This window comes from Periophthalmus magnuspinnatus, chromosome 12 (assembly GCF_009829125.3).
Source record: "Periophthalmus magnuspinnatus isolate fPerMag1 chromosome 12, fPerMag1.2.pri, whole genome shotgun sequence".
In the NCBI taxonomy this organism is placed as follows: Eukaryota; Metazoa; Chordata; class Actinopteri; order Gobiiformes; family Gobiidae; genus Periophthalmus; species Periophthalmus magnuspinnatus.
The window spans coordinates 12,944,051-12,962,131 of record NC_047137.1 but is presented as its reverse complement, the minus strand read 5'-3'; the positions used below and the strand labels follow the sequence as shown (position 1 = coordinate 12,962,131).

At 40.0% G+C, this 18,081-nt stretch overlaps 1 protein-coding gene across 2 annotated transcripts in view; it reads right to left on the bottom strand.

Annotated features, from left to right (window-relative positions):
• stxbp1a (syntaxin binding protein 1a) overlaps window positions 1-18,081 on the bottom strand; it is a 35,562-nt gene that overhangs the window by 6,462 nt on the left and 11,019 nt on the right. The window contains exons 2-19 of one of the 2 annotated variants that reach the window (XM_033976279.2): window positions 16,547-16,596; window positions 15,661-15,742; window positions 15,102-15,178; window positions 13,630-13,708; window positions 13,132-13,235; window positions 11,143-11,291; window positions 10,800-10,884; window positions 10,273-10,403; window positions 9,404-9,511; window positions 8,857-8,917; window positions 8,514-8,579; window positions 8,353-8,433; window positions 7,677-7,815; window positions 6,776-6,885; window positions 5,633-5,734; window positions 4,767-4,852; window positions 1,959-2,113; window positions 773-902 (exon numbers count right to left, since the gene is read on the bottom strand). In XM_033976279.2, coding sequence (XP_033832170.1) covers window positions 793-902; window positions 1,959-2,113; window positions 4,767-4,852; window positions 5,633-5,734; window positions 6,776-6,885; window positions 7,677-7,815; window positions 8,353-8,433; window positions 8,514-8,579; window positions 8,857-8,917; window positions 9,404-9,511; window positions 10,273-10,403; window positions 10,800-10,884; window positions 11,143-11,291; window positions 13,132-13,235; window positions 13,630-13,708; window positions 15,102-15,178; window positions 15,661-15,742; window positions 16,547-16,596 — 1,775 coding nt within the window. In that variant the 3' untranslated portion in view covers window positions 773-792. The remainder of the gene's footprint in view (window positions 1-772; window positions 903-1,958; window positions 2,114-4,766; window positions 4,853-5,632; window positions 5,735-6,775; window positions 6,886-7,676; window positions 7,816-8,352; window positions 8,434-8,513; window positions 8,580-8,856; window positions 8,918-9,403; window positions 9,512-10,272; window positions 10,404-10,799; window positions 10,885-11,142; window positions 11,292-13,131; window positions 13,236-13,629; window positions 13,709-15,101; window positions 15,179-15,660; window positions 15,743-16,546; window positions 16,597-18,081) is intronic. The other variant, XM_033976280.2, reaches the window with a different exon arrangement.

Here is an 18,081-nt window from a genome sequence, read left to right as displayed (position 1 = left end):
CTGACGATGGATCTCAGGGACACATTAAACCAGGCGTGGCTCAACGGGCTTAGGCAGGTTTAATGCAGCCAGAAGAGAAATGAGGCAGGAATGGACCTCCACTCATGGGCCAGGCACACCAGCTCCTGTCTGCTTATCAGTATTTATTCATACTGTAAATATCACTTCTATAGGTACGTATACACTTTGAAAGGATCACATGACGATTCAGAAACCAATATTTCTTCTTTTATCGATTGTAAATTTTAGCACTGTTTCCAAAACCCACAACCTTTAAGGGGCCTGTATTACGTACATATTTGATCTATGATATAATGCTGTTTCCTCATCAAGAGATATCTGGAGTTCTGTTTTGTTTCATTCACATTCATAGACAGTCTCAATGCAAAATGGCTCAAATGTGTGAATGAAACAAAACACAAATCTGGATTTACTTTTGAGAATGTAACAACATTCTAATATAAACAAAAGCTTATAAGAGTCAATTTTACGTAACATAGGACCCTTAAGCGTGACCCCATTTGATATTAAGGTTACATTTTGGTGCATTATACAGATGTTGTACTGATTGTTGGACATTTATTCATTTGCTTGTTTAAATGTGATTCTTGTTTGGTTGTACCATAGCAATATAGTAAAGACAGAAGTGTGGTGCAGCACAGGCTGTGAGGGCAGAGGTCCATCCCCGGGCACAGGGGTGGAGCACAAACAGTGTGGCTATAGAACAGAAGCCCTGGGGCTGGGGCACAGGGCTTCAGGCGGCTGCCTTTACTTTGTGTGTGTGCCTCTGCCTCACTCGGCCGAGGCGTCTGCGTCCTCAAAGGACACCCTAGTGGACTCTCGGAAGTCGGGGTGCTGCAGGTCCGATAAGAATTTGGTGGGAGTGAGCAAATGGGTGGAACCTGTGGAGGAACAGAGCCGGCTTCACCACTGGTCTGTCAGCACGAGCCCCTCCCCACGCGGTCCAGCCCCTCCACACATACACACAGACACATACGCACAGACACATACACACACTGACAGGCAGGGGGCGTGTGCGGGCCGCAAAAGCACTCATGTGCTTCATCAGTGTATTCATATTTTTTATTCACTATCTTTTGATTTGTTATTTGAAATCATGCCCCACTATTGCTACTTTGCAGTGACATCACACTGGGGGAGTGAGTCAGATCAAAGACTAACTTGACTGACAGAGCTTCAGACAGAACAGTGCCTCTAGTTAGCTTCACCTCCCAGGCAATGCTGATGACATCAGCTGCAAAGTATCAATAGGATCATTTTACTGTATCATGTCTAAAATAGCACAGAAGTGTGATTTCCAAAAGCCCACACCTCTCCCTGTCTGTTCACACACAAACATTCACTGAGTTATACAGAAACAGACACGTGGTCACTGAAAATCAAAGACAACAGTTGGTTTAGAGACATGGGCAGAAGCAACAGAGTCGAGAGAGACCACGAGGACTGGCCTAGCGTTAGCACAGACATACACAGGGACTTAACATCAACAACTGCTTTACTGTAATACAAAGACGCTAGACACATTAGAAATTAAATTGATGTTGTAATCCTGAATTTGCCTGCGATTTTAGCTGGATCACCCTATCCTGTATTTAAGGCATTAACATGAATATACTAATGGTAACTGTGGCGAAGGAGAAGGTGCTGTCAGGTAATAAAAACAATACATTGTTTTATTTTGATACCTTGTTTTGATACCTGGCAATCTTAAGAGTGCATATTAAAATGCGTAAATACAGATTTTTACAGTTATCAAAGGCAATTTAAAGTCTTTGGTATCAAAACACAGAGTGAAGTTATCTAAATCAAGTATTGGTATCGAAAACAAGGTATCATTTCTGTCCTAATATTGGTGTTAAAACGGTACCCAGCCCTAACCGATGACTTCCTGTGCGTTTCCTGTCCAGCCCCGCCCACACCCATATTTGGCGACTCACCGATGATGGCTTCCCACTTGCCGTTGGCCTGTGTAACCTCGTAGGCACAGCGCATCTCACTGAAGGACACGCCCCCGATGATGAAGACCATGATGCGCGGTCCGGTGCGGTACTCTCCGGGGGTCTTGTTCTTGTGCCAGTGTCCGTACCGAGCGCTGCCAGGACGTGGGCGTGGAGAAGATACATGGAAAATGGAAAGGAAGAAGAAGCTGAAGGTCAACAAACACTGTCCTGTCGTTTCATCTACGATTACAACGCGTACAAGTTAAAATTGCTTACTTTTGGCAATTTTTGTGAAAACATTTGCAGCTTTTTGGGCAAAAACTGTCAAGTCTGTGCTGCCTCCAATGGCTACTGCAATTTCAAATACTACATAACATCACAAAGAAGTTCCTTGATTTCATCCAGGTGTTTCTGATTACCAACACTTGGCTACAGGGGTGAACTTGTGGATACCTGTTAGACCAATCACAGTGTTCTTATACCACCAAAGCCCGCCCCTCCTCCCTCCTCAGTCTTTTCTCTATTCCTCCAGGTACTGCCTGGTTTAGCAGCTCTATTTGAAATAAGGTTTCAGGCAGAATTAAGCCATTTTATTCCATTTTCAGTCACAAGCATTGACTGAAATGTTGCCGGTTCCAATACTTCCTCCTCCATTACATACTGCTATTGTGTCGCTGATCAAGACACTTTCCTTATGAGGATATTTGTGTGATTGCGTGACAGACAGATAGTAGTTAGGAGTAAGTATGAACTGAAACGCTAAGGCTGTAACTGATTTTTACTGTCTTAAAAACATGAAAACATAAAAGCACTTTTAATGACTTTGTGTACGATTTCTGCTGTACGAATAAACTTGCCTTGCTTAAAGACTTAAACGGTTTACCCAAACACATTCCCCTAGCACTGTAATTATTCACCATTCACCATGAAACTAAGTGCTTTTCACAAATTTAAGAGGCCAACAACAACTAGCATGCCAACACCACACAAACCTTTCTTCCTGGTTTGTAGATGATAAAACCACTTTATAATGAGATGCAGAAAGCACACAGTGGACTCATTTTGCTTTTACAACATATCTGTACTGGAGTGAAACAAAACAATTACATGAACACATTTGGGCACTGTCCCTTTAAGTCTAACATCACAGGTCCTTACATCGCATGATAGAGTAACGCCTTAGTGGTGCTCTGCTCTTACAGATGCTGATTAATTGTATGCATTGGTGCAGAGGTGTGTGTCCTCTGATGACCCCTGTCCCATACGGAGACATGTGGAGGGGGAGGTGCAGCAAATTAACCATATCACTGACAGCAGCCAATCAGATCAATACTCTGCCTGCGCCAGTAACAGCAGCCAACCAGATCAATATGCCATGATACCAGTGGCACTACTGACCAACGGGGCTCATCAAGTGTTTGTTTTTTAGCTTTTTAGTTAAATTTATGCTTTATTTATAGTTCCGTTACTGGCAGAGGTGGGTACTCAGTTACATTTACTTTAATTTTTGAAGAAATTGTAAGGTTGTTTTTTTTTAGTAGTTTTTAGACACCATACTTTTACTTCTACCTGAGTAATATTTAGTTTGAAGTAACAAACTTGAGCAAATGTTTTGGTTACTTTAAGTGACAAAAAACATTTGTGTTTCTTGCACCGCTCCTTCAGAGACAATGTTTTCCTCAGTTTGTGTCCAACATTTTGAGCATTATTTATCCTGTTGTTCGATTTATGTTTTAATAATAAGATTCTGTACAAAGTTCATATTTTAAACACGTCCAGAAGAGTTGACAAAAAGACTGAAATCTGAGCTGACAAATTAATTCAAGAATGACATTTCAGAGCATTTTTATGGAGATCCAAACTAAAGGGTCAGCAGTTTTTATGCAGAGAAGAGATTAAATTATCGTACTTAAAAAATGTAGGTCTTTGAGATTTGCCATTCAAATTGCAAACTGCGATTCATCTTGCAACTCCTACTTTTTTTTATTATACTAACATGTATTTGCAATTGTCCTTTCTTATATATAGCTAATCTAGAGTGATGACAGCGTGTTGTTCTATTACCTCACTATTGACCTCACTCTCCTCTTTGTGTGGAGTCTACGCCCTTTACCAGAGCAGCTGCATTTTAATTTCACAAAATCAATGCAGTGGTAAAAACAAAGGTCACATGTTGAAAATAGGTTGTAAATCAGGACACTAAATGCGAAATTAAAGGACTTTGCAGTATCTGTAATGTCTTCTCTATTCTGGTTTGTAACATGGTCTAACGTACCTTCAGAATCTTTCTTTATCTTACGTATTGTCATATTTGAAACAATAAAACAAAGTGTGAATCATAATAATCATTTCCTCATGTTGGGTGCACTTAAATTTGCAAAGGATCATGGTCTTTGTAGTTCCCTGTTTTTTTATAGTGCAATGATTTTGTGCTTAGTTCAGAGTTGACGCCTTTTGTTGTTCTTGTAACTGTTTTAACTGTTTATGTGTTGTTTTCATCAATTACTGGTCTGTTTTGGCTCTAGTGAGTTGAGACGGCTGTTGTTTTGTTGTTGTTTTGGCATGGGTTATGGCCTATAATAGCACTTATGTTTAGAAAATAAACAACCAGAAGAAATATGTCATGTCTTCTTACATCAGAATGCTACAATATGTATTTTAGTGTTAAGACTGCAATTAGGTTCCACGATAATATTGTAAAAACAGATGTTATTAGCTTTGTGACTCTACTCCGGCATATTTACAAAAGTTTAATACAGATGTTCATTGACGCGTCATCATTTGCATCGGGGGAATGGGAGGTACCTGACAGCGGTGGTGCTGAAGGAGGCTGAGGAGCGGGTAGAGATGTAGGGGTAGTGCTTGGTGTCCAGTTTGTCGTCGATAGCATCCTATGGAAAGGAGAAGAAAAGGAGGTTGTCAGATTTACTGCCCAGTACACAAAGGAACAAAGCCCACAGCTGCTGCACTGGGCTGGGGTATTCAGGGAGCTCAGCAACCACAACTCTGGATGGGTGTAGCTAGGCTTAAAGATGCTGTACCTGATTTTTACTGCCTTCAAAACATGAAAAACAGAACTAGTTAATTTTAAATGGTTTGTAATGGTCCAAAGTTATTCCTCAGTTACCTTTTGCATTCCAAATTATTTACCAGGATGAATTTGTGAGCGCTTTTTGCAGCTGTCGCAGAGAGTGGAGTTTTGCTGTCACGATATGGCTAACAACCACTAGCATGCTAACACACACTTCCTGATTATCGGACATTTAAATGCTTTATAATTAGACTCTAATTATGCAGAAAGTACACAGCAGACTTATTTCAACCTCAAGGCCTTGTACAATATATCTGTTCTGGGGAAAGAGAATATAAGTTAAAAGACTTATATTAATTTGTATTGTTTCAAGGTTTTCATGCCTAAAGCCCAATCATTTGTTTTGGGTATAAACTAATTGCACTTGAGTAGCCTGAGCGGCATTAAAACAATTGGTCCCACTTATATGTAGCACTTTTCTCCCACCAATGGTCACTCAGGGTGTTTTACATCAAGGAATCACTCACCCATTCCCACACATTATTCGGTCCCTGTAACAGCTCAATCTAAAGTAGTCAAACCTTCTCCTGTATACAAGTCATTGTCTCTCATGTATTTGTATGTATATGGTTGTCCTAACCTCCATGATGTCCTTGACCACCGGGGTCCAGCGGGATAGCTGGTAGGTCTGCTCACTCACTCGCTCCTTCCTGTCCATCTTCTTCCCTCTGCGCAGGGTCGACTGGGAGAGACATAACAGTGGACATATGTGAGACTGCAATGCATTCATCTTTAGGCAATAACATGTCAAACTTGAATCAGCAAATCGTCCAGTATATGGTAAGTTTAGGTTAAGGTACACTCAATTGTCCCCATAGAGAAATGTATCCTCTGCAGTTGACTTGTCCTTCAATGCCACTGGGGCAACCTGTAAGGAGCATCTCCCAGGGACCCGTCTCCAGACCTTGAGCTAGTTTTTGGTCAGGACAAACCTGGCTCACGCCAAATTGATATGTGTAGCACTCTGAATTGAGTTCTACATATCAACCTGGGATGGCTCTTGCTAAATGCAATTGGAAAACCCGAAACATCATGAAGATCATTTGAATCTGACAACAGCGGAACAAGCCAAAAAAATAAAACTTAGTTAAATCCAGTTAAGAGAAAAGCACAGACATCTTTCCCTCCACAAATGCACAAAGCACTTCCCTCTGCACATTTGTCACAAACTAAATAGTCTGTATTTCTGCTAAAACAGACTGAAGTACGTCTGTTGGTATCTCCATGTTTGTTTTGATTCACTTGGGTGCTTTGCCTTTGGCTTCCACATAAATCTCAGTCCTGCTGTGTTATTGGCCAGCCTGCTTAACCTTACAGTGGGAGTATCTAAAGATGGATTCTCATGAGTTTCCTCAAGTGTTGCAAAAATCCATCTTGCTGTGCAAGGTTAGATCAGGACTACCAGCTGGAGGATTTGACCTACTGAGCATGGTTTGGATTATTGGAGGATACTTTATATGGCAGAGGAAACCACCCCACAAATGATTCTGATTGATTCTGTCGAAATATCTGTATTATTATTTTTATTTGGGTCATGGTGCGTAATAATTGTGATGGGTTACAACATCACAACAGTTGAGAACCAGTGTTTTAAAGCAAAAATCCTGGTATGTCAGTATCATATGAAAATATGTAGTATAGAAAGGCATACCACCATACCATGCTGCTATCCTGTAAGTATTTATGAGGAGTGCTAGTTTGGACTGGCGTGCTGCGTGCTTACGTCTGTGATGATGGGCACCCCGAGGTGGGCCATGTTGGTAATGATCTCACTGTCCTCTGGGGGGATCTGGGCGTGCTGGATCAGCTTATTCAGGTTCTCCTCTGTGATACCTACACAGCACAAATGTGGGAGTCAACAATTAAGGGTTTGAACATGTCTCAAGACAACACTGAAAGGAAAGTAATTACTTTTTTTATTTACAAATACCAAAAAGAATACAATTTACATACACACGTTTTAATCATGCTGACTGTGATGCCAAACGTTCTAAGGAGCCTCTAGATAATAATGAGGTGAAAGGGAGGTTGAACAAAAACTGACTCAAAGTTCAAAGTCATTTATGACATAACAAATTAGCAAAAGTGATTTCTTTTTTTATTAAATTCACGGAGTGAATGCAGCCATAGACAGATTGATTTACTCTGAAAGTCTAAAATACTGGAAGAAGGTTTGTGGTTCTAATTCATCGCAACTAGATAAAACATTAAACAATAGAACAGTTTTAATCTGACCCCAGCAAGTTTTTGATAATAATTATTATAGCCTATATTGTAGCTTATATTTTACAGTAATTTGCTTATGAGTAAATGTTACACCGATGATCGTGTTGGTCCGGAGAAAACATTTTTTCCCCATCCCTGCATTAGAACATTTCTTCTGTATCTGATGTATAAAGTTTCAGTTACTGCTCTCCATCTGAAATGTTAATATAATTATTCTATTCTACAAAATAAATGGATGCATAATGTATAGGTCCAGGTTGAAAGTCTTTGTTAACTTTGTAAACAAAATGGATTAACAGTGGATTTACACTGTGTTTTCTTCAGTTTCTCTCAAACAGCTGTAGTGTTTGGCCCCACACTCATGATGTGTAGCTTGTGCACATGCAGTCTGTAGTTACCGTTCTTGAGGAAGATGTAGAGCAAAATGATGCGGATCTTGTCGTACGTGCTAACGTTAGCGTCCAGCAGGATGGGCACGATGGCTCTCATGGGGTCTTTGATCTTCTCCCCCTCAGCGTCAGTGCCCATGGCCAGGTCCTGTCAAACCACATGAGTCAGACCACTGATATATGAAAGGCTCTGTCCACCAGTACCAGTCCTAGTATGATTCTGGTTTACTTCTCATGTTGGTTTGGCCCTGTTTTAGTCCTAGTTTGATCATGGTCTAGTCCAGGTTTAGTCTCAGTTTAGTCATAATTTGGATCTAGTGTCTGTGCAAAAGTATATACAGCATTAGTTAACATAAACATAAGAGCTCAAAAAATAATATCGCTAAATTATAATTGACCAAAAATGGGCAAACCACAGAGCAATTGTAAATTGATACATAGTCTAACTAAGCTGAATTTAAAATAAATATTTAAATGTGTTTCAAGCCATTTCTTAGAAGATTTTAGTTTTAACTATGCCTGTTTTGGTACTGAAATATCCAACTTTAGGAGGCAGACTTAATAAAAGAGAAAAATACTAACTTATAGTAGCTCTCAGCCTTTTGTCATGTAAACATAACTATATTTTTAAATTAAGATAAAGCTAACCTGAAATGTGAAATGAACCTTTCCCTCTCAATCTGACCTGTTCGACGCGGCACAGCTTGTCCACTGTCCCCTGGTAGTGCTTCATGCAGTCCTCAGCCAGCTGCAGGTGGGTGGAGTACTGCAGGTACATTAGCGTTAGCATTAGCATCTCTATCTCACCACCATATAACAGGTGCATAACCAGGGAGGAGGGCTCACCTTGCTGAGCTCCTTCTGGTACTGGGGCATCTTCTTCAGCATCTGGGACAGGTCTCTCATGGTGGTCTGGGAGGACAGGAGGGAAGGGCACATTAGAACAAGAATGACACTGGAGTATAGAGAGTGTTGGTACACACCTAGAAAATATTCAGCAGATTTTAATAGATTATTTGAGAAATATTATAGCACATAGTTGACATTTGGGTCTTATTTTGAGTACATCAGCTGACAGTTTACTTTGTATAAGCTGTGTACATGGTAAACAAACAAGAGTAATACCAAGACTTTTGCATGAGTCATCATTATATGTATTTGGAGTACTTTTAACGGGATGGGTGTGTACCTTCTCTCCTGTGTTCATCCTCTTGCTGGACGAAAACTCCTTCAGCTGACGAGTCACCTCCCTGAAACAGCCACACAGTCAGTGATATCAATCAAATAAATCTACATGTATGAACAGACCTAAACCAGGGTTGAACTTGAGGTTTAAACCTGGTCTAGCCCAGTACTATAGCAGGTCTAATCTAGTTCGTATCTAGTTCTTCGGCAGACATAACCATGTCTAAACCATGTCTACACCTTAGACTTATTCTTAGAAAGCTGGAGTAGAGGGTTAGCGAGGTAACAGGCAACTGGTTTAAAAGAACTACAAATCTTGATCACTTTGTATAGAAGAAGACTCTTTGGCCAATCAGAACCGAGGGATCCTGTGCGTGGTGAGCCGATCTAGCAGTACTCAGGCATTCCTCCTTTCATATCAGTGCATTCTTATTTTATACAGCGGAATCATATTTAAACATATTTATTCATGTAGTGGAATCAGCCAGTACATAGTCTGCGAACCCGCTACACCACTCTAGTCTATACAGTATAAACAGAGCCATACTCACTGGGACACCTCGGCGATGTGCTTGTGTCGCAGGCTCACCCACAGGTCATCGTCCTCATGGAGCAGCACCTCCTTCTCTCGCGAGTCGCCCATACCGCTCGTCTCATATCTGCAAAACAAAGCATACAATCATCTCATATCTGCAACAGAATTAAATCTACACAGACAGTAGATAAACGTGCCTTTTCCTGTCTTATATAAATGAATGCTGCACCCTCTATAATAGTAGAAGGCACTGAAAAAACAAACACAGACTTTATGTGGTACAAAGACATGGAAGAGAAAAGATTGGCCTTTATTACGTTATCAGTGGCTACAGAAACACCTTGAAGGAAGAAAGGAAGGAAGTTGAGTTTCTCATTTGTTTTCCTCCACCACGACGCACTGCCATGTGTTCTTTGGACAGACCAATCAGAGCAGTCATTTGACAAAGGCGTCCGCTGCCTAGTGCACCTTCTGTAATTTCTGTGATGCAGAACTGTGTCCTCTGAGTCTCCAGATCAAGCAGATACAAGCTGCTCAGGGTGCCACCTTTAGCTGGCTTTTGGCAACGAGCAGATTGGTAAATGGAAAAGCACCCAAGGTACTCAAAGCACTTTACATCACAGAAGACACTGGGAGCCAGGTGGGTTGCCCAAGAACACAATGACAGCATTTATGTGTGGGAGTGGGAATCGCACCGCCAACCTGTGGGTCAGTGAATTTGACCGCTCAACCAATGATGTTTAAGTTGAGAGTGGGATTCAAACTGCTCTACCAACTGTACTACTGTCACCTCTATCACCACTTTTAATCATACAGGAGCTAGATTTTTTAGTTTCATTATGTCAAGCAATAATATGGTAGCTGTGACACAGTCCTAAGTCGTACTTGTAGACGTCGTTCTCGATGGGCAGCAGGTCGTAGCCCATGGCCTGGAAGGTGAGCTCGTGCAGCACAGGGGACACAGGGTCAAAGCCTCTGTCCAGGATGATGAGTTGAGAGCGAGCCTTGTCTGGGCCCTGCACACAGCACAAGGTAACACTCTGAATACACAAGCTGGATTACCACAAGATGTCCACAACTCATACAAATAACATATTATAATGCAAATTAAATCGATTGTGAGCCATACGTTAATACTGAAACCGGTACGTTGCAAAGTACTTGGATAAAATTAACTTATACGAAATATTACCTTATTATTGTTGTAGCGTTTTGTTGCTTAGCGACGCTTTGAGCCTTAAACCAGCCACACAATGCAATCATATACAATTACTCAAAATCCCTCCTTTTCAAAATGATTTTAACTGGATTACAAAAAGGACTATGAATGTTTAAAAAATAAGGGTTAACTCTGGATTCTTGCCTATGACAAACGACTAATCGCCAATATCTGTAGTGTAAATGAGTGGTACCTCTCCCATAGTGGGGTCGTCAGCCTTGTACGCGTCCAGTTTGTCCTGCACCAGCTGGGCCAGTGTGGCATTGTCCTTGTACTCCCTGTGGACACATGGTACAGAGGAACAAGAGGACACACTTACATTTTATCAAGTACAAAATGAAGTCAATGTAAGCTTCTGTTATGAAACTTTCTGCATGCATTATCTCATGTTCAATTATATATTTTTTCTTTTAGGAAACTGTCACCTAAAATGTTTCACTATATGGCATATTGTCTAAGAAATGTGCTTCTAATCAAGTCAAATATTTTTGACCACTACTATTCCTATACAATAGTTTTCCCTGGAGCACACTGACCCTCTGTATCTGACGGCTGGATACTCCTTGAGCGTAGCACACAGAGTAGCTAGCTGCTCAGCCAGGCGCTCCATCACAGGGTTTTTCAGCTGGGTCTTATGAGGGCTGTAGAAGCTGTGGAAGGCATCGGGGTTGTCCAGAGAGTACACCTGCACACACAAACACACTTACAGGTTAGCAAGTTAAAGATTCAACATGGTTTTCTTCTGCGCAGAGATTGTCGCATGGTCTCATGGTGCAAAGTATGACAAACTTAGCATTTGATGAGTTGTACCTAGTTGAACTGTCTTAAAAAACTTGGTAAAGGCTAAACCAGAACCAAGCAAGGTTAAAGGTGACTTGTGCACAGGACCAAAGTCTACAACCATAAATATTAAAAATTCAATTAAATATTTTAACATTTAGACTAAATGTTTTAGACTAAAGATGGAAATGTCTGTCAGATGAAAAACAAACACAATTCGTTTCTCCCCAATATTGTAACTACACAAGAACCCCAAAATGGCTTCAAACTCAAATAGAGGGTGAGTCTTGATCTGCTTGTTTCCACTGGCAAAGATCCACAGACACAGACAATGACGTAAACTCAACCAAAAAGCCCAACATGGTCCGAGAGTCCATCCCCAGACACACTGTTAAGAGGCGACAATTCTAACCACTGTGCCACTGTGCTGTTATAACCTTTAAAACTGCTAGCCCCAAGTAATGGTAATAAATGATGGAAGATGGAACAATAATATCTGGGGCCACTTTAAACAACTGAAGCAAAAGACCTTCACAAATCGCTGGTCTCATAGCATAACTGCCAACTACATAACTAATACCGGTAAGTACTTTTTTGGTCTAATTGAGTTTTCTCTCCAGACCCTGCTGCATCTGTTGGTGTCATTAACTCTGTCCTTGGCCAGTCAGAATGAGCTTTACAGCCATAAAAGCACAAAATTACCTTTGCATTTTATTGACAGGGAGTTTATTTTTGTATTTTCCCCCAAAAACCTTAAAAGACTTATGCTAAGAGGCTAACACAATGCTAATATAGCGGTGCCCCTGCCATTATCTCTCCCACTCACATTGACTGTCCTTGGCCACTGAACCTCATTCACCCCTTTGCATATATCCTCTCTAGCATCCTACTTCCTATCTCCTCCCTGCTATCCCTCCTTCCCTCTTTTCTCCTCTCTCCTCCATCTGTCCAGTCACGTGACCACTCTGCAGAAGGGTCCCTGTCTCACGTCTCACTGGCTGAGCGGAGGTGTGTGCGTGCGGTTCAACCAATGAGCTTTGACAGTGGGTGGGCGGGGTTTGCGGTAGTGTTTGGCCCGCAGCTGAGAGCAGTGAGTTTGAAGTAATGACAGAGGACAAGCAGGAGAGAGGAGCCAGTGCTGTCTTCAGAAGCTCAGACAGACAAAGAAATCATGGAAAATGGGTAAAAGGAGTAGTCAAATAAGCTTTAAATGGCCTACTTTAAAAATGCTAAATGAAAAATCTGATATTGTATTAATTCAATATCCAACTACTGAGATAAGTAAATAAACAAGGCAGCATTTTTGTATCCAAATGATAACATCTAACATCATTAGAAGAGAATATTGAGCAGAAATGAGGTTTGTTCCAGATGTTTCATAATATAATCTGGAAAATCCAAAAATCCGGTTGGCATGCCTGTCCCAAAGACCTAACCTTAACCAAAATAACTGTTCCTAAATTAAACCTTAATCCAGGACTAAACAAGATTTAACCCGCACAAACCCAAGGCTAACTAGATTAGACTAGATAAACTAAACCAGAACTAAACCAAGACTAATATAGCACAAAATCAGGATTAATCCAGATCTGAACTAAACCAAAACCAAGACAAAACAAAGACTGAACCAGATCTAACCAGCTCTGACTAAACCAGAACTAAACCAGGTCTACCCTAGTGCTAGCATATGTACTAAAATGGCATCAGATCTGTGTGTATGGCCCTGCTTTTTGACATGAAGGTACCTGGGACTCGTAGGGCAGGAAGGCGATATTGATCTCCGTCAGGGTCTTGGTGACTTTGGAGGTACGGCTCTTCACCAGCTCGTTGAACAGGGGGTCGGGGCAGGCTGAAGGGAAGGCACACAGTTACTACATGAATATTGATATGAAGTATTCCTAGCGTGGTACTTATAGAGGTATGAAGTATTCCTGGTGTGGTATTTACAGAGGTATGAAGTATTCCTAGTGTGGTATTTACAGAGGTATGAAGTATTCACTATTACTTCACTCTTACAAGGATTTGTCCAGTTGATAGATTTAAACATCGTCTTTTACTATTACTAGTGTGATATTTAAAGAGGTATGAAGTATTTCTAGTGTGGTACTTACAGAGATATGAAGTACTAGTAGTGTGGTACTTACAGAAGTATGAACTATTACTAGTGTTGTATTTACATATGTATGGAGTATTACTTGCATGGTACTTACAGAGGTATGAAGTATAAGAGGTATGGTACTCACAGTCGGTGAAGAAGACGTGCGCTGCCTTGTATTTGGATGAGTGAGCATCTTTGAAGTCTCCAATAAGAGTGTGGACAGACTGGGGAAAGAGCAGACATCAGTCATATTAGTTTTAGACTTACAAAAAAAACAAAAACATGATAACTAAGCCTTGGTTAGGAAAGTGACTCTTGAAAGCACAATGTGATATTAGAGACCGGTGGATGTGGGTTTTTCATGGCCAACGCCGTTACCGACTCTTTAGAATACGGAGCCACCGATGGCCGATAAGCTCTGTCGATATTTTTGGGCCAATATGTAAAGATGATTTCCATTGTTTTCATCAAATCATGTAATTATATATGTATACATTAAAATTCACTACAAACTCCTCCTGACCCCCTTTTATTTAACCGCAAACCTATAACAGAGCTGTGTAGTCCCATTTTGTGCAATTTTCTCATTTAACTGGGGTAAGCACTGGACAAATAAAAGTCTATAAATAGATGTTGAAGTAGGACAGCCACACATTACCCCATTTCATTTTAAGTGTTGAACCTGGTTTAGCGAGTGCACAGTAGGAGCAGCAGCTTATGTCATTTAAATTATTACAGGCTACAGCCACTTACCAAGAACACTGTCTCTGTCCATTCTTACAGTTCTGAGTTGCATAAAAATATGAATTTTCGTGAATTTCTTAAAACATAAAAGTTCATATCTTCATATTCAATGATGAACAGTATGTGATATATTCTTACTTTTGTTCACTTTTTTCCCTTTTCGATAGCCGTGTCTGACCAATTCTGCAAAATCGACTTTTCAGAGCTTTTAACAATGTTATACTTGTTATTCTGCTGAAGTTGTATTTGGAGTGATTTGCACATGTTTGAACAATCTTTAATTGCTTATTTTTAAGACACCATTTTGCCAATCAATTCTTGTTTTTACTGTCCAGGGCATACGCAAACTGCTCTGTACTTACTTTGTTATCCAATTTTATTTTCTTAATCTGTGGTACGCATTTTGGTACAAATGAAAAACAATCCGTCACTCACTAGCCTGATGTGCAGCTGTCCATAGGAGGGGCCGACAGCTACCATATATTTTTCTTTTAAGTTGTTGATAAATTTGTTATACTAAATCTCCAAATTATAACATAATGATCCACGAGTGTTATGGTTTGTAACTATATAGCAGACAAAAGCACAATAAGTCTTTTTTAAAGGTATACTATGTAACTTTTCTGATGAGGGTCCGCCACCTGCTTGTCTCCATGGTGATGATACTATTTTCCCTGGACTGTTCATAGTATGGCGTAGACTTTCCTTGTAAATGGTTGAATCTGGCATCATCTGCTTGTCTCCATGGAGATAGATAAGTTTAATACTAAACTTACAACTACATTCCTGGCAGAAGCAGAAAAGTTACACAGTGCACCTTTAAATGAGCAGTTACATTTCTGAGTTGGTAGTGTGGTTACTGCACACATGTACCTTCTCTGTGGGTGTGATCAGGTAGATGGCCTCCAGGCTGGGCAGGGGCTCTCTCCTTTTGTTGATGTCTTCCACAACTGCACACACACGTTCACAGTTACAAATACATGTCACATTACAGATGATTTATTATTATAAGATTACATTTAAAAATCGCATGCTTAAAACGTTGGGCACAAAGGTACAACAAAAGGATAAAAAAGGATAAATAGTCTTTATTTTACCATTTAGGTCTAAATATACCGTAGTATTCAACCAGTGCTGTGCTGTTTTGACCTAGATATGTTTTTCTATTTATATGGGACCGAGTTAAAAATGAAAACCATACACCTGATATCAAAAGGCTCAGATTATTTTTGTAATGTCTATATTCAAATGTAGAATCAGAATGTTTTTTAATGGTTTGAAGCCAAAACTACAACAAAGAAAGAGAGAGAGCACGCAGCGGGTCACAGACAAGAACTGGGCTTTTTAATAACGAGATAAAACACACTAGCATGCCCAATCCTTATTAGTAGTAGTATTTATAGTAGTATTAATTATGTGAACTTCTGCGTACTGGTGATGCCCTCTGTCATGATATCCGTCATCTTGCAGCAGGAGGACAACATCCTCATGCTGAGCTGGTCCACGATCAGAGCCTGGGACACAAAAGAGTACAGAACATTTTTTTATTTTAGGGCTGCAACTAACGATTATTCTGAGCGTCAGTAGTCAGTGATTAATATTTTGATTAGTCGACTACTCAAATAATTATTTTTACTGTACATTGAGACTTAAAAAAAACAACTTATCAACACAATAAAAATGTAAGAATATTTATGAATTAAAAAAAATAAGAATGAGAAATTGTTTAATCTTTTTTTAAAGGTCTTATATGACACAAATTGACTTTTGCGAGCTTTAAATCATGTTAGAATTATCTCATACAGTTACCTCCTCAAAAACATACCAAGAGTTGAGTTTTGTTTCATGTTTGAAAAATAATTTATTATTAGTCTGTCTACATCTCCAAAGCACAAAAATGCTCAGCTCCACTTTGTGATGACATGACACGGTAGTTTTTAAGTTAACAGCTCCTTTTACCTTTACTTCAGTAGAGATCGTCAACTGCGGGACTAAAATTATCCAAATGATTCTAGTGAAGGTGTGTGGAGATTAAAAACACAATGGAGCACTTCCTGTATTACCACATGACATCACAAGGTGGAACAGTGTGTTTTCAGTTTGAGAGAAGAACTCCTAACGCCTAAATATGCAGGGTTTATGGGTTAAACATGCAGCAGATGTCTTTGTTTGTTTGTCTGTATATGTTTAAAGTCTGGGTCTAATGCTTATGATTATCAAAATACAACTAACAATTACAGTACAGTTCTAGTTTATGCTATGATTGTGTGTAATATATTATGAAAGAACGTAGTAACTCCAAAGCAGTCTCCACTCACCTTCCATTCTCCCTTCTTCTTAATCTTCTTGATCACATCGTTCATAATCTCTGCAAAAGACAACAAAAAACAATGAGGCTATAGAACAAACAAAAAGTCGGATGGAAGTTGGGCAAATACTTTACACCGGATGCCCTTCCAAATTGTATTAATGTGTTCGGAGTGTGCAATGGAAGTGTTTTATCCACTTGTGTTCTGCAAAATTCACACTGTTCACGCAGATGAAAACTTGAACCAGTCTTAACCAGCCACATCTTGGCTCTCTAACTAAACACCAATCACACCGTCAACCTGCACAAGTCTGATTCATGGATGTGACAGATACTTTGCATACTGTCACCACGATGTGTCACCATAGCTGTGTATTGGGCTGTATCACATCACACGTACAAGCTGTGTGTGGACATTATTTATCATGACTATTATATTTACAGTTACCTGATGTTATAATTTGCACATTGTCAATAAAACTAAAATGACTTAATAAAAGAAACAAATCCGCATTAGAAAACGGCAGTGTCCAATGGGAGCTGATGTCGCCGTAAACATCATCACAACAAAGACCCGTTAGCTGTCTGGCCGTCCTATGGATATCTGCAGATCATGCTAGTAACAGATTTTTATTTATTTTTAAATTTGTACCAAAATAACTACACGACGCGTATCATCGGTTAAGAAAATAAAACTGAAGAGTAAAGTAAGTAGAGAGTAGTGGGTGTATGCCAGCGGAGATGAAAATGGGGATTGACAATATGGCGTCTTGAAAATAAGCGATTAAAGATTGCTCAAACATGTATCACTCAAAATGCAACTGAGAGGGTAAATGAGAAGGTAAAGAACTATAACATGGTTAAAAGTCGATTTTGCATAACAGGTCTGCTATAAGGTATTCACAGTAAAACAACTTCTCCAAAAATATTGTACCATATCTATCTTCTCCAAAACATTGTACTATATCTATTATTTGGTAAGGATTTGCAATGCATTAAAAAAACAAAAACAATTTATATTTATGGTAAACATTTTAAACATGTCTGGGAGCATACATGTTTGATATAAGACTGAATTTGAACTGCTAAACTAACGCAAGAATCCCATGCACTGAATGTGGAATACAGGAGAAGAGTAAAGGAAGTGTAGGTGATTCAGCAGAAGTATGCCCCACATACAGAGGTGTGTCTGTGGAGAATGCACTTTACACGAGAGGACAGAGAGAGCAAAGACAGTCTGAGCCTGCAACAAAGTCACCGCTGCACCACATGGTATGGGAAAGAAAAATGGCTGCATAAAATCAATGATGTATTTATATGTTATGATAACCCAAAATTGTCATGGGTTCTGTTACACCTCACTCAGACTACCAGACTGCCTCAAGCAATACTACGTTATCTGCTGATACCTGACTTTACCACCTAGACTGTGGATATGAATGGACAGCCACCACGTTCCAAATAGGAAGCGAGCACGGGCGCTCTTCCAACTCCATCGACTCTGGCTCCAATTCACTTCCTCGCTGTTGTAACTGTTGCTGTCTG